Source organism: Oreochromis niloticus, linkage group LG3 (genome assembly GCF_001858045.2).
Source record: "Oreochromis niloticus isolate F11D_XX linkage group LG3, O_niloticus_UMD_NMBU, whole genome shotgun sequence".
In the NCBI taxonomy this organism is placed as follows: Eukaryota; Metazoa; Chordata; class Actinopteri; order Cichliformes; family Cichlidae; genus Oreochromis; species Oreochromis niloticus.
The window spans coordinates 42,087,809-42,104,781 of NC_031967.2; the positions used below are offsets into that span (position 1 = coordinate 42,087,809).

Genomic DNA, 16,973 nt, shown 5'->3' on the forward strand with positions numbered 1-16,973 from the left:
GACATCTCTTTTCTCCAGAAGCAGCTGAAAGGTGCTTCCACAAACAGTGACACTCTCCCAGCATACTGTGTAGGGCCCAGACTTGAGTTGGTCCGTAATGTCTCGTATGCACTGTGATTCTACCACGGGGTCTTGTTGTAGTTGGCATGGCCAGAAAACCATGAAGGGGAGGCGTCCCATTCAGAGCCTCCAGAGTTAAAGGTCCATATGGCACAATGAAGCTACAGTCCCCAGACGACAAAGGGGAATTAGCTCAAATGGAAGAGCGCTCGCTTAGCATGCGAGAGGTAGCGGGATCGATACCCGCATTCTCCAGGGACCCTTTGCACATCCAAGAGGAGCCCTCGATCCTTCTCTGTAGCCAATGCATTGGGTTTGTCTCATTATGTTTCTGACTTTACCAACTTTTCAAGGCTTTGTGTCATCACTCCAGAGAAGCATTCAAAGGAAAAGGCAGGAAAAGAAAAAGTAGTGCTGTCGTGTAAATAAGAATGCTAGGGGTGCTAGACCAATGGCAAAGGAAAAGCCTTATAGTGAGTTGAATGTGAGCCTTGACACTAAGCATGGAGAAAGGGATTTGTACCAATTGGCAAGGCAGAGAGATTGAGCTGGAAAGGATGGGCAGCAGGGTGGAAATGGTAATGTGCTAACAAGGGAAGGAGTATTTTGGAGGGAAGACGTGGGTGGAACCACATTAAGGAGTGATTTGTGACACCAGGATAGCAGCAAGTGTGAAAGGCAAGCTTTACAGGACGGTAGTGAGAACTGCTCTGATGTATTGTTTTATGACTGTGGCACGGAGGAAAAGACAGGAGGCCGAGATGGAGTTGGCAGAGTTGAAGATGGTAAGCTTTTTATGTTGGGAGTGTCCAGGATGGAAAAAGATTAGGATTGACTATGTCAGAGGGACAGCTGGGGTTGAGCGGTTTGGAGACAACGTTAGAGCGGTAAGGCTGCGGTGGTTTGGAAATGTGCAGAGGAGGAATATAAGATATACTGGAAAAAGGGTGTTAAATATGGAGCTGCTAGGCAGGAGGAAAAGAAAAAGACGGAAGAGAAAGTTCATGGATCTAGCGGAGGAGGACATGAAGAGGGTTACTGTGACAGAGGAGAATGCTAGGGGCAGGGTTAGATGGAGGCAGATGATCCACTCTGGCAACCCCCAAGAAGAACAGGCTCAAAGAAGAAGCCCACATCACTCAAGGCTTCTACCAAAGTGTTACGCAGCCCCTCGTCAGGGATCTGGGGTAGATTTCCCTGCGTCGATACACTAGCAGTCAGCTCGCATTTTGTCCATCTAGACCGCGTGTTCAGAGAATAGATTCCCAATTCTACTGGCAAACAGCAGCGTAAAGCAGATGAGGTGGCCGAGAGGTTAAGGCGATGGACTGCTAATCCATTGTGCTCTGCACGCGTGGGTTCGAATCCCATCCTCGTCGAGAGCTCTTTCTACTTATCTTAATGCGTCTTGTGAGATTGTCTGCCAATGTAGGTAGGTATGATGCAATGCCTCTGCTCGTCTTTGGCTCAGTACTCCCTATAGTTCACCATGTGGTCTTGTTGCACAGGTCACTTTAAAGAGAATGTTCTGCTAATACAATAGCAGAAAGGTACTCTGTTTCCAGAATAGTCAGTTCTCCAAACGAACGTACGTGGCTTCCTTTGGCAAATGTTTATTTGAACGTCTCCTCTCAGTACCTATCAGGTGCTATTAGATTAATGCTGGCGTTAAACCTCATCAGTGTTTGTCCATCTGAGGTGATTGTCTCCCCTCTTACCTTCACAATACTGGCCAATGGCAGCAAAGAGTGGCGCAGCAACGCCCCCAGTCCAGTCTGACATCTCTTTTCTCCAGAAGCAGCTGAAAGGTGCTTCCACAAACAGTGACACTCTCCCAGCATACTGTGTAGGGCCCAGACTTGAGTTGGTCCGTAATGTCTCGTATGCACTGTGATTCTACCACGGGTCTTGTTGTAGTTGGCATGGCCAGAAAACCATGAAGGGGAGGCGTCCCATTCAGAGCCTCCAGAGTTAAAGGTCCATATGGCACAATGAAGCTACAGTCCCCAGACGACAAAGGGGAATTAGCTCAAATGGAAGAGCGCTCGCTTAGCATGCGAGAGGTAGCGGGATCGATACCCGCATTCTCCAGGGACCCTTTGCACATCCAAGAGGAGCCCTCGATCCTTCTCTGTAGCCAATGCATTGGGTTTGTCTCATTATGTTTCTGACTTTACCAACTTTTCAAGGCTTTGTGTCATCACTCCAGAGAAGCATTCAAAGGAAAAGGCAGGAAAAGAAAAAGTAGTGCTGTCGTGTAAATAAGAATGCTAGGGGTGCTAGACCAATGGCAAAGGAAAGCCTTATAGTGAGTTGAATGTGAGCCTTGACACTAAGCATGGAGAAAGGGATTTGTACCAATTGGCAAGGCAGAGAGATTGAGCTGGAAAGGATGGGCAGCAGGGTGGAAATGGTAATGTGCTAACAAGGGAAGGAGTATTTTGGAGGGAAGACGTGGGTGGAAACCACATTAAGGAGTGATTTGTGACACCAGGATAGCAGCAAGTGTGAAAGGCAAGCTTTACAGGACGGTAGTGAGAACTGCTCTGATGTATTGTTTTATGACTGTGGCACGGAGGAAAAGACAGGAGGCCGAGATGGAGTTGGCAGAGTTGAAGATGGTAAGCTTTTTATGTTGGGAGTGTCCAGGATGGAAAAAGATTAGGATTGACTATGTCAGAGGGACAGCTGGGGTTGAGCGGTTTGGAGACAACGTTAGAGCGGTAAGGCTGCGGTGGTTTGGAATGTGCAGAGGAGGAATATAAGATATACTGGAAAAGGGTGTTAAATATGGAGCTGCTAGGCAGGAGGAAAAGAAAAAGACGGAAGAGAAAGTTCATGGATCTAGCGGAGGAGGACATGAAGAGGGTTACTGTGACAGAGGAGAATGCTAGGGCAGGGTTAGATGGAGGCAGATGATCCACTCTGGCAACCCCAAGAAGAACAGGCTCAAAGAAGAAGCCCACATCACTCAAGGCTTCTACCAAAGTGTTACGCAGCCCCTCGTCAGGGATCTGGGGTAGATTTCCCTGCGTCGATACACTAGCAATCAGCTCGCATTTTGTCCATCTAGACCGCGTGTTCAGAGAATAGATTCCCAATTCTACTGGCAAACAGCAGCGTAAAGCAGATGAGGTGGCTGAGAGGTTAAGGCGATGGACTGCTAATCCATTGTGCTCTGCACGCGTGGGTTCGAATCCCATCCTCGTCGAGAGCTCTTTCTACTTATCTTAATGCGTGTTTGTGAGATTGTCTGCCAATGTAGGTAGGTAGGGTATGATGCAATGCCTCTGCTCGTCTTTGGCTCAGTACTCCCTATAGTTCACCATGTGGTCTTGTTGCACAGGTCACTTTAAAGAGAATGTTCTGCTAATACAATAGCAGAAAGGTACTCTGTTTCCAGAATAGTCAGTGCTCCAAACGAACGTATGTGGCTTCCTTTGGCAAATGTTTATTTGCACGTCTCCTCTCAGTACCTATCAGGTACTATTAGATTAATGCTGGCGTTAAACCTCATCAGTGTTTGTCCATCTGAGGTGATTGTCTCCCCTCTTACCTTCACAATACTGGCCAATGGCAGCAAAGAGTGGCGCAGCAACGCCCCCAGTCCAGTCTGACATCTCTTTTCTCCAGAAGCAGCTGAAAGGTGCTTCCACAAACAGTGACACTCTCCCAGCATACTGTGTAGGGCCCAGACTTGAGTTGGTCCGTAATGTCTCGTATGCACTGTGATTCTACCACGGGGTCTTGTTGTAGTTGGCATGGCCAGAAAACCATGAAGGGGAGGCGTCCCATTCAGAGCCTCCAGAGTTAAAGGTCCATATGGCACAATGAAGCTACAATCCCCAGACGACAAAGGGGAATTAGCTCAAATGGAAGAGCGCTCGCTTTGCATGCGAGAGGTAGCGGGATCGATACCCGCATTCTCCAGGGACCCTTTGCACATCCAAGAGGAGCCCTCGATCCTTCTCTGTAGCCAATGCATTGGGTTTGTCTCATTATGTTTCTGACTTTACCAACTTTTCAAGGCTTTGTGTCATCACTCCAGAGAAGCATTCAAAGGAAAAGGCAGGAAAAGAAAAAGTAGTGCTGTCGTGTAAATAAGAATGCTAGGGGTGCTAGACCAATGGCAAAGGAAAAGCCTTATAGTGAGTTGAATGTGAGCCTTGACACTAAGCATGGAGAAAGGGATTTGTACCAATTGGCAAGGCAGAGAGATTGAGCTGGAAAGGATGGGCAGCAGGGTGGAAATGGTAATGTGCTAACAAGGGAAGGAGTATTTTGGAGGGAAGACGTGGGTGGAAACCACATTAAGGAGTGATTTGTGACACCAGGATAGCAGCAAGTGTGAAAGGCAAGCTTTACAGGACGGTAGTGAGAACTGCTCTGATGTATTGTTTTATGACTGTGGCACGGAGGAAAAGACAGGAGGCCGAGATGGAGTTGGCAGAGTTGAAGATGGTAAGCTTTTTATGTTGGGAGTGTCCAGGATGGAAAAAGATTAGGATTGACTATGTCAGAGGGACAGCTGGGGTTGAGCGGTTTGGAGACAACGTTAGAGCGGTAAGGCTGCGGTGGTTTGGAAATGTGCAGAGGAGGAATATAAGATATACTGGAAAAAGGGTGTTAAATATGGAGCTGCTAGGCAGGAGGAAAAGAAAAAGACGGAAGAGAAAGTTCATGGATCTAGCGGAGGAGGACATGAAGAGGGTTACTGTGACAGAGGAGAATGCTAGGGGCAGGGTTAGATGGAGGCAGATGATCCACTCTGGCAACCCCCAAGAAGAACAGGCTCAAAGAAGAAGCCCACATCACTCAAGGCTTCTACCAAAGTGTTACGCAGCCCCTCGTCAGGGATCTGGGGTAGATTTCCCTGCGTCGATACACTAGCAGTCAGCTCGCATTTTGTCCATCTAGACCGCGTGTTCAGAGAATAGATTCCCAATTCTACTGGCAAACAGCAGCGTAAAGCAGATGAGGTGGCCGAGAGGTTAAGGCGATGGACTGCTAATCCATTGTGCTCTGCACGCGTGGGTTCGAATCCCATCCTCGTCGAGAGCTCTTTCTACTTATCTTAATGCGTCTTGTGAGATTGTCTGCCAATGTAGGTAGGTATGATGCAATGCCTCTGCTCGTCTTTGGCTCAGTACTCCCTATAGTTCACCATGTGGTCTTGTTGCACAGGTCACTTTAAAGAGAATGTTCTGCTAATACAATAGCAGAAAGGTACTCTGTTTCCAGAATAGTCAGTTCTCCAAACGAACGTACGTGGCTTCCTTTGGCAAATGTTTATTTGAACGTCTCCTCTCAGTACCTATCAGGTGCTATTAGATTAATGCTGGCGTTAAACCTCATCAGTGTTTGTCCATCTGAGGTGATTGTCTCCCCTCTTACCTTCACAATACTGGCCAATGGCAGCAAAGAGTGGCGCAGCAACGCCCCCAGTCCAGTCTGACATCTCTTTTCTCCAGAAGCAGCTGAAAGGTGCTTCCACAAACAGTGACACTCTCCCAGCATACTGTGTAGGGCCCAGACTTGAGTTGGTCCGTAATGTCTCGTATGCACTGTGATTCTACCACGGGGTCTTGTTGTAGTTGGCATGGCCAGAAAACCATGAAGGGGAGGCGTCCCATTCAGAGCCTCCAGAGTTAAAGGTCCATATGGCACAATGAAGCTACAGTCCCCAGACGACAAAGGGGAATTAGCTCAAATGGAAGAGCGCTCGCTTAGCATGCGAGAGGTAGCGGGATCGATACCCGCATTCTCCAGGGACCCTTTGCACATCCAAGAGGAGCCCTCGATCCTTCTCTGTAGCCAATGCATTGGGTTTGTCTCATTATGTTTCTGACTTTACCAACTTTTCAAAGCTTTGTGTCATCACTCCAGAGAAGCATTCAAAGGAAAAGGCAGGAAAAGAAAAAGTAGTGCTGTCGTGTAAATAAGAATGCTAGGGGTGCTAGACCAATGGCAAAGGAAAAGCCTTATAGTGAGTTGAATGTGAGCCTTGACACTAAGCATGGAGAAAGGGATTTGTACCAATTGGCAAGGCAGAGAGATTGAGCTGGAAAGGATGGGCAGCAGGGTGGAAATGGTAATGTGCTAACAAGGGAAGGAGTATTTTGCAGGGAAGACGTGGGTGGAAACCACATTAAGGAGTGATTTGTGACACCAGGATAGCAGCAAGTGTGAAAGGCAAGCTTTACAGGACGGTAGTGAGAACTGCTCTGATGTATTGTTTTATGACTGTGGCACGGAGGAAAAGACAGGAGGCCGAGATGGAGTTGGCAGAGTTGAAGATGGTAAGCTTTTTATGTTGGGAGTGTCCAGGATGGAAAAAGATTAGGATTGACTATGTCAGAGGGACAGCTGGGGTTGAGCGGTTTGGAGACAACGTTAGAGCGGTAAGGCTGCGGTGGTTTGGAAATGTGCAGAGGAGGAATATAAGATATACTGGAAAAAGGGTGTTAAATATGGAGCTGCTAGGCAGGAGGAAAAGAAAAAGACGGAAGAGAAAGTTCATGGATCTAGCGGAGGAGGACATGAAGAGGGTTACTGTGACAGAGGAGAATGCTAGGGGCAGGGTTAGATGGAGGCAGATGATCCACTCTGGCAACCCCCAAGAAGAACAGGCTCAAAGAAGAAGCCCACATCACTAAGGCTTCTACCAAAGTGTTACGCAGCCCCTCGTCAGGGATCTGGGGTAGATTTCCCTGCGTCGATACACTAGCAATCAGCTCGCATTTTGTCCATCTAGACCGCGTGTTCAGAGAATAGATTCCCAATTCAACTGGCAAACAGCGGAGTAAAGGAGATGAGGTGGCCGAGAGGTTAAGGCGATGGACTGCTAATCCATTGTGCTCTGCACGCGTGGGTTCAAATCCCATCCTCGTCGAGAGCTCTTTCTACTTATTTTAATGCGTCTTGTGATGTTGTCTGCCAATGTAGGTAGGTATGATGCAATGCCTCTGCTCGTCTTTTGCTCAGTACTCCCTATAGTTCACCATGTGGTCTTGTTGCACAGGTCACTTTAAAGAGAATGTTCTGCTAATACAATAGCAGAAAGGTACTCTGTTTCCAGAATAGTCAGTTCTCCAAACGAACGTATGTGTCTTTTGAAATGAAATTTGCCTCTGATCGGTCCTAGCAACACGCTTTCTTCTGATTCTTCCATTTTTGTAGCTGTGTGCATCAGTGTAATCGTTATACCAGGAAATTGTGCACTGACAAAAGTTTCCCCCTGCTTGGAATGCAAATTGCGATTCAATGCGTAAAAAAAAATTTAACGCATTATTTTTTCAAATTAATTCATCGCAATTAAATTCTGTGCCCTAGTTTTTTGCCCTTTAAAATTTTCATGTTTCTGTAATTGTGAAGTTCAGAGGGCTCAAAATGCTGTCAAGTTAAAAAACACCAAATTTCAACTGAGTCCTGCCTGACGGCCTGCAAGTCTACACAGTTAAACAGATTATTTTAGCACAACTTAATTAAATATGCTAAAATTATTGTAAAAAAGAGCCACGTGGTCAGGTGAGACACTCCCCTTGGTTTCCATGGAGTGATGGAAAGGTCATCTTCTTTTACTCAGCTTGGAAACCAATCAGATTTGTTTGATCGTGAATGATTAACTGACTAGTTGTCAGTGTTGTACATGAGTAAAAAGATCTCTTTCTTTAAGGTTGAAGTTCAGCAGAGCTGAGTGCAGTGCTCCCAGCATTGTCTCCATGAGGAGCAATTCATCTGTGGACACTCGAGTCAACTCCATGGAGACACAAAGGTGATGTTTATGTTTAGTTAAGGGATACAAATGGTTACGTACGAGCAAAGAAGAAGCTAATATGAAAGTGGGTGTGTTAACATGTGTTAAACACTGTCTGTATCAGCACTTCTGAGTCCTAAAAATATCACCTAGAGGTTTTTTTTTTAAAGTATCCTACTATCCTAAGTGTCCTAGTGAGTGGATGCAAAGGTTATATAGGAGTAAGATGATCTCTCCTTTCAATTTCCGGTTCAGTGTCTCACTTAGAAACTCTCTCATGACAGGACCTGTCTCATATGACACCTCTCCACCTCTTTCATCAGCTCATATTCTTGACATTGGTTTTGAACCTTTTTTTCCATGGAGGACACTCTCTGCATGTTTTATCTGTCAGTTCTAAAGTTTTACATATTAGGGTATAGTAAATAATGATTGTTACCTAGTATTAAATTTGGAGAACTGCAACTTCAGATGAACAGAAACACAGTGTGTCATTGTTAATTTATTCAAACTGAGCCAAATCATTGGAGTGAAACACTAACCACACCCAATGATTTAGTAGCTTGCTGAACCACCTTCAGCACTAATGACTCGACGACATAATCGTTGATTACTACATCATTGTGGAGGAATCTTGGTCCACTTTTCTTTACAGTGTTGCTTCAGTTCATTGAGGTTTGTGAACATTCATTTAAGCACACCTCTCTTAATTTCTCACCACAGAATTTCAGTCAGGTTGAGGTCTGAGCTTTGAGTGGATCATTGTGGCATGTTGATTGATTTTCAGACATGATGCTGTGTTTGGGTTGTAAAATATCTAAATACATTTAACTGAACTGCTGATGCAGTTATAGGTAGGTGTGGTTTATTGTGTATTGTATGTGTGATGTGTATGCTGTGTGTTTTGCTTACAGCATATTTGAAGTGTGAAATCTGGGCCACAGCTTATGTTTGCAGTGCAGCTGAATGATTTTTTCCCTGTAGTGTTTGTATTAAATGTGTACATTAAGTTTGTAAGCAGCTTCTCTCTAAAAATAAGTCAACCTTTCCTCTTAGCTTACAGAAGACTGTTGCAGAGTCCGTGGGTCCCAGCTCTGACTCCATGAAGAGTGATCGATCCAAGATGGAACCGCCCATCTTTAGAGATCAGAAATCAAAATTGTGAGTGTAAAGTTTGTACTTGCTTGCCTGGCCGATCTCTGTATATTATAAGTAGGTACTAATGGAAATGGGGCTTTAGTTCACAGAAAAGTGTTGCACATCCCAGCTGTGTCTCCATTAAGAGCGATCGATCCAAGATGTATTCTCTCCACTTTAAGGATGAGAAATCAAAATGGTAAGTGTAAAGTTTGTACTCGAGAACATAAAATGTCTTTCATGTGACAGACTTTTTTTCTACTACCAAGAACCAAGGGTGCGTAAAAAATTCTAAACCACAATCATTGACCAAAGTGCTGCACAACCAAATGAATAAAGCAATAAAACAACATAACAGAGAAAACAGATTATTAAAAAAAAGTGTCAATCAGGTTTAAATTTCAAAGAGTAAAAATTTGTTTTCAAATGAGTTTTAATGATGGTGAGTGTTGGTGTGGTTCTAATATGAAGGGTCAGATTGTTCCTCAGTTTGAGCACAGCTACAGCAAAGGTATGATCGTAGTGTGCATACTTAAAAGATCAGAAAGGTGAGAGGTGCTAATCCATTTAGTGACCTAAAAACTAACAATAAGCAGCTACTTCAACCAAAGTAAACAGACAAACAGGCTTAAAGTTGTCAAAAACAACAGAGCAGGGAGAGTGATTTGAGACCTGACACCAGCAACTATATCAACAAAAAACTGTATCAAATGTTTACATATAGCTGGGAGTACACCCTGGACTGGCCTTAAATTCCAAATGCCTCTCTTTCTCTGTGCATTTTATGACATGAGTTATGTTGAGTTGGTGTCTTTTAGTTTATTAGGTTCCTGGTGTATAACTTACAGAAAGTGGAGCTTCAGAATGGAAGTCACACAGAGTCAAGGCATTGTGGTTAGACATTAAATCTATGCAGCACTGAGCAGTTTAATGGGAATTTACATAATGGACATAGTGGACATAATGGAAATGTCCTGTCACTGCTGGTCACTGAAATGGTCAAGAATGAATTTGTGAACATGCCCATGTCTGGAGTTTAACAATAAATAACTCATCAAAGTCTGTTTTTTGATTGGTTACATCAATGTCAACTTCCTAGTTCACAGTCAAATGCTTCAGGATCTGCAGCTCCCAGTAAGATGTCGTTGACTGAAAGATCCAAGTTTGAGCCACTTGGGTTTGAAATGGAGACAAGAAGGTAATTCTAATTTCTTCTGTAAGGGAAAATATCTTAAATTGCTGATGGATTAATCAGAGGCTGATGATGAGGCAGGAAAAAGTCTTTGTTACTGTAAGATATTACTCAGTCATCTAAAGAGATTCTTATAAAGAAACAAAGAAATATTGGCCTCTCAAGGAGATTGTGAGTCTTTGTGAGGCTGGGATCAGTTTGTCATGGGCAATAGCCAGCACCTCTCCAAAACAAAGCTGGGATCACAATAAGGAGGATTCACAGGCACCAAGTCCTGATTTATAAAGCAAACACTTGCAAGTCAGACTAATAGGCAAGTGCCAGGAGCCCCCACAGCAGCCATATGTCTTAGATTCTGATCAAGAGCGGTTGAGAGTTTTTACTTGTCATGGGGCAGGGTCTGATTGATGACTTCATGAAGTGGCAACTAAATGACAGCGAAAATCACCAGAACAGCAACCAGCATTTAAGCAAAGAAACATGAGGAGGGAGATTCTGGCAGGCAGTGACCGAATGTTCAGGTCCTGACCACATTTGCCACATAGTTATATTTTGGGTTAAAGTACAAGACTCCACATAACAGGCAAAAGATGATTCTTTAAACTATCTTTGTTTGAGGCATGAAAAGTCCATGAAACAAAGTCTATAAATCCGAAAATAAAATAAAGTCACAGAAGCAAACTGGATATCAAAAACTAACATAATACAAAGTCTAACATCAAAAGAGAGATAAAGACCCTCATCTTTGACACGGCAAGATCAAATCTGTGTTTTCACATAAATACAAAAACTGAGCTTCTGAAACTCTTTACTCTGGCAGGAGTTTGTCTTTTTCTTCTCTGGGGTTTTAAAGGCAGCTGGCAAAATTTAAAGCATGAAAACAGCTAACAGAAAATCTCTATGCAATCACAAAATCCAAAAACTCTAACAAGTAAACATAACCACAAAATCCTTGCAACCATTTTAAATTGACGTCGTGCGGGTGTCGTTTTATTGTTTGTATGATTTTCATTCATTTTCTTAACTACTCATATAACTTCAGGTCATGAACAGACAGAGACAGAATTAAAATCCTGTGTAATCTGTTGTCCCCCTTTCAGACCAGTTAGTGAGAAGCCACCCACATGTCCAGGATTCAAGGATGTTATGAGGGATCCAGTCCAGCTCATTTGTGAACACTCATGCAAACTATGTCTCAGCACAAACCTGAACCAACCTGATTCACCAGCAGACAACTCTTGTCCTGAGTGTGGGAGGAAATCGTGGAAAATACCAAAACACAAGAGAGACAAAGAGCCAGATACTAGTAAGTTTATGTAGATTGTACCACTGCTGTTGCTGCTACTGCAAAAAATGCTGGTAATATCGAGGGTAATATTTGAAAATTTTGTTTTGTGGCTCAGCTGCCATCATTTCATCAGGCCTGCCCTAACTTAATAGGATCAGTGGACGTGACAGGAGAGCTGGCAAATTGAACAAGAACTGGCAGCTGGAAAGTGTGCAAATAAAAATGTGCAGAAAACTCTAAATAAATTCTTGCAGTACTGCAACACTGTGTGTGTCGAGTCTTCTGTTTGTCATGATCCAAAAATCTCTGTAACGTGTTTTGACACTCGGCTGTCAACACTTGTTGGATTTTTGTCATTTTCTTGTAAAATGACACAGCTCTGAATCTTTTCGGTTTCTTTTTTGTTGCTAGCAGTGAAACAGTGACGCTTGTTTTGGGGATTTGGGGATTTACCAATTGTTTCCATGACCAAACTAAAGTCTGATTTTAATCACCTGAGCAATTTTTATATTTACATGTTGTATTTTATTGTTACAGATAACATCCCACTTTTGAAGGTAAAGATGAAACTAAAAGAAGCAATGAAAAAGAAATTTTCCTCCGTCTCTGAAGGTAATGGTGACAACACAAGTTCCCTGAACAGCATCTACACAGAGCTTCATATAACCACTGGAGAGAGGGAAAGGCCAAGTGTAGAAAATGTGTTCAGGCTACCAGAACAAAAGTCGAAAAGCTCTCAATCATCAAAACAACAAATAATCAACCTAAACAAATGTTGACACTCTGCCGGGCCAAGACAGACTTCACAGTTGTGACAGAGGGTGTTGAAGGAATTGGAAAATAATTTTTTGTGCAGAAATTCATTGTCGACTGGGCCGAAGAGAAGGAAAACCAGGATGTTGACTTTGTTTTCAGCCTTTCTTTCAAAGAGCTGAATTTGATTACGGATGAGTAAAGCCTACACGAGGTCCTGACTTTATTTCACCCCACACTGTCTGAACTCAAAGATTCAGTGGATTATACCAAAACCAAGATTGTTCTGATCCTGGACAATTTGGATGAAAGCAGGTTTCAGCTGGACTTTGAAGGCATTAAGACTAGAGATGGACCGATCCGATATTACGTATCGGTATCGGTCCGATACTGACCTAAATTACTGGATCGGATATCGGAGAGAAATAAAAAATGTAATCTGATCCATTAAATATCAAAAAAACACCTCACAAAACTTGCCACACGGCGTAACTCGGCTCATAACCGTAGCACGTCGGAGCAGTATGTGTCACGTGATAGAGCGGCTGTGTGTATTTGTAGCCGCTACCAAACGAGCATTTCATCTCCGAGGAAGTTATTCCAGAGAGAAGTAAAGCAAGTGTGTAAGTTCATCTCTGAATGTTTGTAAAGCGTTCCCATGTTAAGCTTAACAACCCATATATGGAGCAACTGCCTCTCTCTCTCCCTCCCCTTCCTGCTGCTACTTCAGTCGTGAAACTGCTTAATGCTGATCGGCTTTTCTGTCACGAGTCCATCTCTTCTTTGTTTTTGGCCCACTTTGCACCAGAAAGAGGAAACCAGCGGCTGAACAACAGCAGCACGTTTAAGCTTGATAAGCTGTTGTTAGAATTTATTTAATATTACTTTCTACACCAGGATCCTTTTCTACGTAGCTGACGGCTGGTAACTGTGCAGGGGCGGATCTAGCAAAGTGTAGCCAGGGGGGCCGATAGGGCATTAACAGGGAAAAGGGGGCACAAAGACATACTTTTCTTTCTTATACTCATTTAAAATGTCTAGCTTTTAATAAACAATTATCTGAATCTTACACCCAAAGTATTAATCTGATGTCAAATGTATAGAAGTCCATTACTGTATATAGTAACTGTTAAGTCTAATATACCCTAGTAAGCTATAGTACTTTTTCCTTTGGGAAAGTACCATCTGTGAATTCTGCAGTTCTGTTGAAGAAAGATGTTGAATCTATTTAATTATTCTTGAAAAATAATTTATTTCTGTGCATTTTTTTTCACACTGCATCAAATTAAAGTTGATTACATCGATTAAGCATCATGAGGTGGAGGGTGGGGGGTGGTTCCCTATTTTTTTTTGCTGAGAGTTTGCAACCCTATTAGTTAGGTTGCTTAATATTTCTGCTAAGTACTCTTTAAAATACCAGAATAGGGAGGATGGAGTAGGTTTAAGTTTATTAGATTGATCAGTGTTGCTGAACTATGAAATATTTTGGGTGCAGTGTATTTTTTACATACAGGTATAACAGAATAGCTTTAGTGTTATTGTTTATTTAAACTTGAGTATGAACTTATACAAAATGCAGCAAGATATTTAAAAAACAGTTTTATTGATTAAAAAACACACTATATCGGATTCATATCGGTATCGGCAGATATTCAGATTTATGATATCGGTATCGGACATAAAAAAGTGGTATCGTGCCATCTCTAATTAAGACTATAACATCTGTCAAGGAAGCAGCACCTGTGAGTGATCTCCTACTAAACCTCGTCTTCCTGATGCAAACCTCTGGATAACTTCCTGTCCAGCAGCAGCCAATCAGATCTCTGCAGACTACGCTGGCATGGTGACAGAGATGAGAGGGTTCAATGACTGTACAAACATCTCTCTGGGCTTTCATCTTGTTTTATCTGGGTAAATATACGGTGAGAAGGGTCAATGCTTTAAAAGGCACATTTAAATGGTGAATTGGGACCACGGAGCTACCTTTATGATGAGGTAACATAGAAAAATGAGTGAGGTAACTTTCCGACAGACCTGCTCTCAGTAAATGCCCATTTTTGCCACTGATAGATTTTTTTCCTACTAACACACTGAGACACTTCCACAGATTACCTGATAGAGAAGCTGTGAGTTTGAGCATTTGCTGGCTTTTATTTAGCTTGAGATTCTTGTTCTACATTCAAAGAACTAAGTAACATGCACATGTTAATCATGCTTACCATCTTCAGATAATGAAGGAAACTTTGCTGTGAGTCAGATTTACTCACCGGATTTCATATTAATAATAATAATAATAATAATACATTTTATTTGAAAGCGCCTTTCAAAACACTCAAGGTCGCTGTACACAGTAGAGTAAAAAAACAACATAAAAGCAAAGAGTCATTTATTCATAATCATTTATTTTTTAATGAAAAACCTGCTTTTATGTGGAGTAAGACTCTGCAGTCATGTAAACATAGTCCTCACTTACCAGTTTTTACAAAGAGACAGTGACAAGTAGGGGTGGGTTTAAAAAATTGTTTTTTTTTATTCAAATCGATTTTAGTTTGAATAATGTGATATTGATTCATTAAATGCTGAATCAGTTTTTAAATATAAATGTATTTTGCCAGAAATGCCAGAATCTCAGGTTAAAGCTCACATAACTGTTTCAACAACCACCAAACAGCAAATGAGAGCAGGTGAACGGATTTTACAAAAAGATGTAAACACAGTAACAGTCTTAAATCGATACCCAGCCCTACTCACAAGAGAGCAGACTGGACACACACACATGTACTGTTGGGAAATCAGTTTTACCCCGGTTCTTTATTATTCCTCGGGCCTTCAGAGATGGCACCGGACCCAGTAGTCATCTTTACAAAATCTTTATTCATCTTTATTTCATCTTCATTTAAGCATGCACTTCTAGAAGGGAAGACGAGGCCGGTGTCCCTCTGTAAAGATCTTCACCCCTTTGTTAGTTCCAGCCAGCTCTATAGAGGCAACCCCATCATAAATCCCCCATGGTGTGCTCCAAACTCTGTCTCTGTGTGTGCGCGTACCCGCGTGTCTATGTGAGTGCTCGTGAGTGACTGTGTGTGCATACCTGGTATGTGCGTGCACGTGAGTGAGTGTGCATGTGGATGTGTGAGTGTAACAGTTAAAACACTGTGGGTGTGTGTCTCTTCCTAGGGGCCATAAAAACCATCTCCCCTCCAGACCACAGTTATCAAGTTAACTGTTGAGACCCCCACACAGGTATCCTCTGGGGAATTTCCACTCAGCATTAACTCCTCTTGTCTTACTTTCACAGTTCAACTGGGGAGGGTCTCCTAAGATCTACTTCTAAGTTCATGACACAGTCAGGCCTTTATTTATATCCAGGGCAGTGTCAGTGTCTCTACCATAATTCTACATTCTACCTTCACACATGTCTAAACTCTAAAACAAACTAAACATTTCTACAGTACACATCAGATGTATACTGAGCCACAGACGTCTTATTTTCCTGTATTTCAGTGAGTTTATAGAGTGTTTTAAATAATATTCTAATTATCAAGAAGATATTTTAAAACCTTGCCTCAGCTTCAGAAAGCACATCAATAAGGTGAGTTATACAGTGAAATAACTAAATACTGTCAATCCCAATTTCATATGACTCACTGACAGAATATGAAGGGTGTAGTTGGTTTAAATCCCCTCAGTGTGAGAACCAGTTTAGCTCTCTGTATACTATCTCTCCGCACTGACTCCAGCTGAATGAGGAAGCACCGACCAACACAAACCCTTTGATATTCACGGAAGTAATGACCTCGCCTCTCTTTGAACTTCACTGCTTACACTAACCACTCATATTAGCACGTGCTTCACTGTAGTTTTAACTCACTCACACACACACACGCGTACATAAACAGAGTTTCACTCCAGCTCAGGTTTGAGCTTCTTTCAGTGGTTAATATGAAACCAGTTCATGTGTCATTTAACATTAAATAAATCAGTTCTTTATCAAATCTTCATAGCTTCCACTTTCAAACTGCAGCTCTAATTATCAACAAAAATAAACATTTTGGTATTAAAGTCTGCATTAAAATATGAAACTTAACCATAGCCTACACTTTAATATTTGTGATAAACTAAAGTTCTGTAAAATCAGTCAAAGATTCAGCGAGTTCAGATGATTTTTAATTGTGTGTAGACCCCCGTCTCCATAGACATGTAGGCATTATGAAGCCGGGCTCCCCCTGAGCATCGTGGTGGCCATGTAGACACATGATTCTGGCATCTGTGCTTGCTGTCCACTTTGTTAGGACACCTGTTCAAATGCTTGTTAAATCAAAAATTTATTCAGCCAATCACAAGGCAGAAAATCAGTGCATTTATCCTGCTGAAGTTCAGACTGAGCATCAGAATGAGGAAGACAGATGACTGAAGTGACTTTAATGGGAATCTAGGGTCTGGAAAAAGGACAAACTATCCCATGTGCAGCAGACAAAACACCTTGTTGATGTCAGAGGTCAAAGGATGGACAGACTGCTTTGAGCTGAAAGGAAGACAGCAGTAACTCAAATAACCACTTATTGTTGAACTTTTGATCAAATGTTCTACAGCAGCAGGAAACCACGTGTGCTGCTTCTCTCAAATAAGAGCAAGAAACTGAGGCTTCACCAAAAATGGACAGTACAGGTTTCTGCTGCAACTTTGAGATGTCAGAATTTGGTGTAAAAAAGATGAACGCATGGATCCGTCCTGCTTTGTTTTACCGTTTCAGGCTATTGCAATGGTGTGGGGGGTATTTCCACACA

At 42.5% G+C, this 16,973-nt stretch overlaps 1 protein-coding gene and 8 non-coding genes across 9 annotated transcripts; all 9 read left to right on the forward strand.

Moving 5' to 3' along the window:
• Positions 1–242: 242 nt before the first annotated feature.
• trnaa-agc (transfer RNA alanine (anticodon AGC)) lies at positions 243–315 on the forward strand. Its single transcript has one exon. It is a non-coding gene; the product is annotated as a tRNA-Ala (tRNA).
• A 1,042-nt stretch (positions 316–1,357) lies between these two features.
• Positions 1,358–1,439, forward strand: trnas-gcu (transfer RNA serine (anticodon GCU)). The gene has a single exon. It is a non-coding gene; the product is annotated as a tRNA-Ser (tRNA).
• Positions 1,440–2,078: 639 nt separating this feature from the next.
• trnaa-agc (transfer RNA alanine (anticodon AGC)) lies at positions 2,079–2,151 on the forward strand. Its single transcript has one exon. It is a non-coding gene; the product is annotated as a tRNA-Ala (tRNA).
• Positions 2,152–3,189: 1,038 nt separating this feature from the next.
• On the forward strand, positions 3,190–3,271 carry trnas-gcu (transfer RNA serine (anticodon GCU)). Its single transcript has one exon. It is a non-coding gene; the product is annotated as a tRNA-Ser (tRNA).
• A 646-nt stretch (positions 3,272–3,917) lies between these two features.
• Positions 3,918–3,990, forward strand: trnaa-ugc (transfer RNA alanine (anticodon UGC)). Its single transcript has one exon. It is a non-coding gene; the product is annotated as a tRNA-Ala (tRNA).
• Positions 3,991–5,033: 1,043 nt separating this feature from the next.
• trnas-gcu (transfer RNA serine (anticodon GCU)) lies at positions 5,034–5,115 on the forward strand. Its single transcript has one exon. It is a non-coding gene; the product is annotated as a tRNA-Ser (tRNA).
• Positions 5,052–12,212, forward strand: LOC109203509 (uncharacterized). Its single transcript, XM_019362891.2, has 7 exons — positions 5,052–5,168; positions 7,736–7,834; positions 8,873–8,977; positions 9,057–9,152; positions 10,053–10,151; positions 11,246–11,451; positions 11,971–12,212. Exons 2-7 carry the CDS (start codon positions 7,782–7,784, stop codon positions 12,210–12,212), a joined length of 801 nt encoding a protein of 266 aa, XP_019218436.1. The 5' UTR covers positions 5,052–5,168; positions 7,736–7,781.
• trnaa-agc (transfer RNA alanine (anticodon AGC)) lies at positions 5,756–5,828 on the forward strand. Its single transcript has one exon. It is a non-coding gene; the product is annotated as a tRNA-Ala (tRNA).
• On the forward strand, positions 6,871–6,952 carry trnas-gcu (transfer RNA serine (anticodon GCU)). Its single transcript has one exon. It is a non-coding gene; the product is annotated as a tRNA-Ser (tRNA).
• Positions 12,213–16,973: the final 4,761 nt, after the last annotated feature.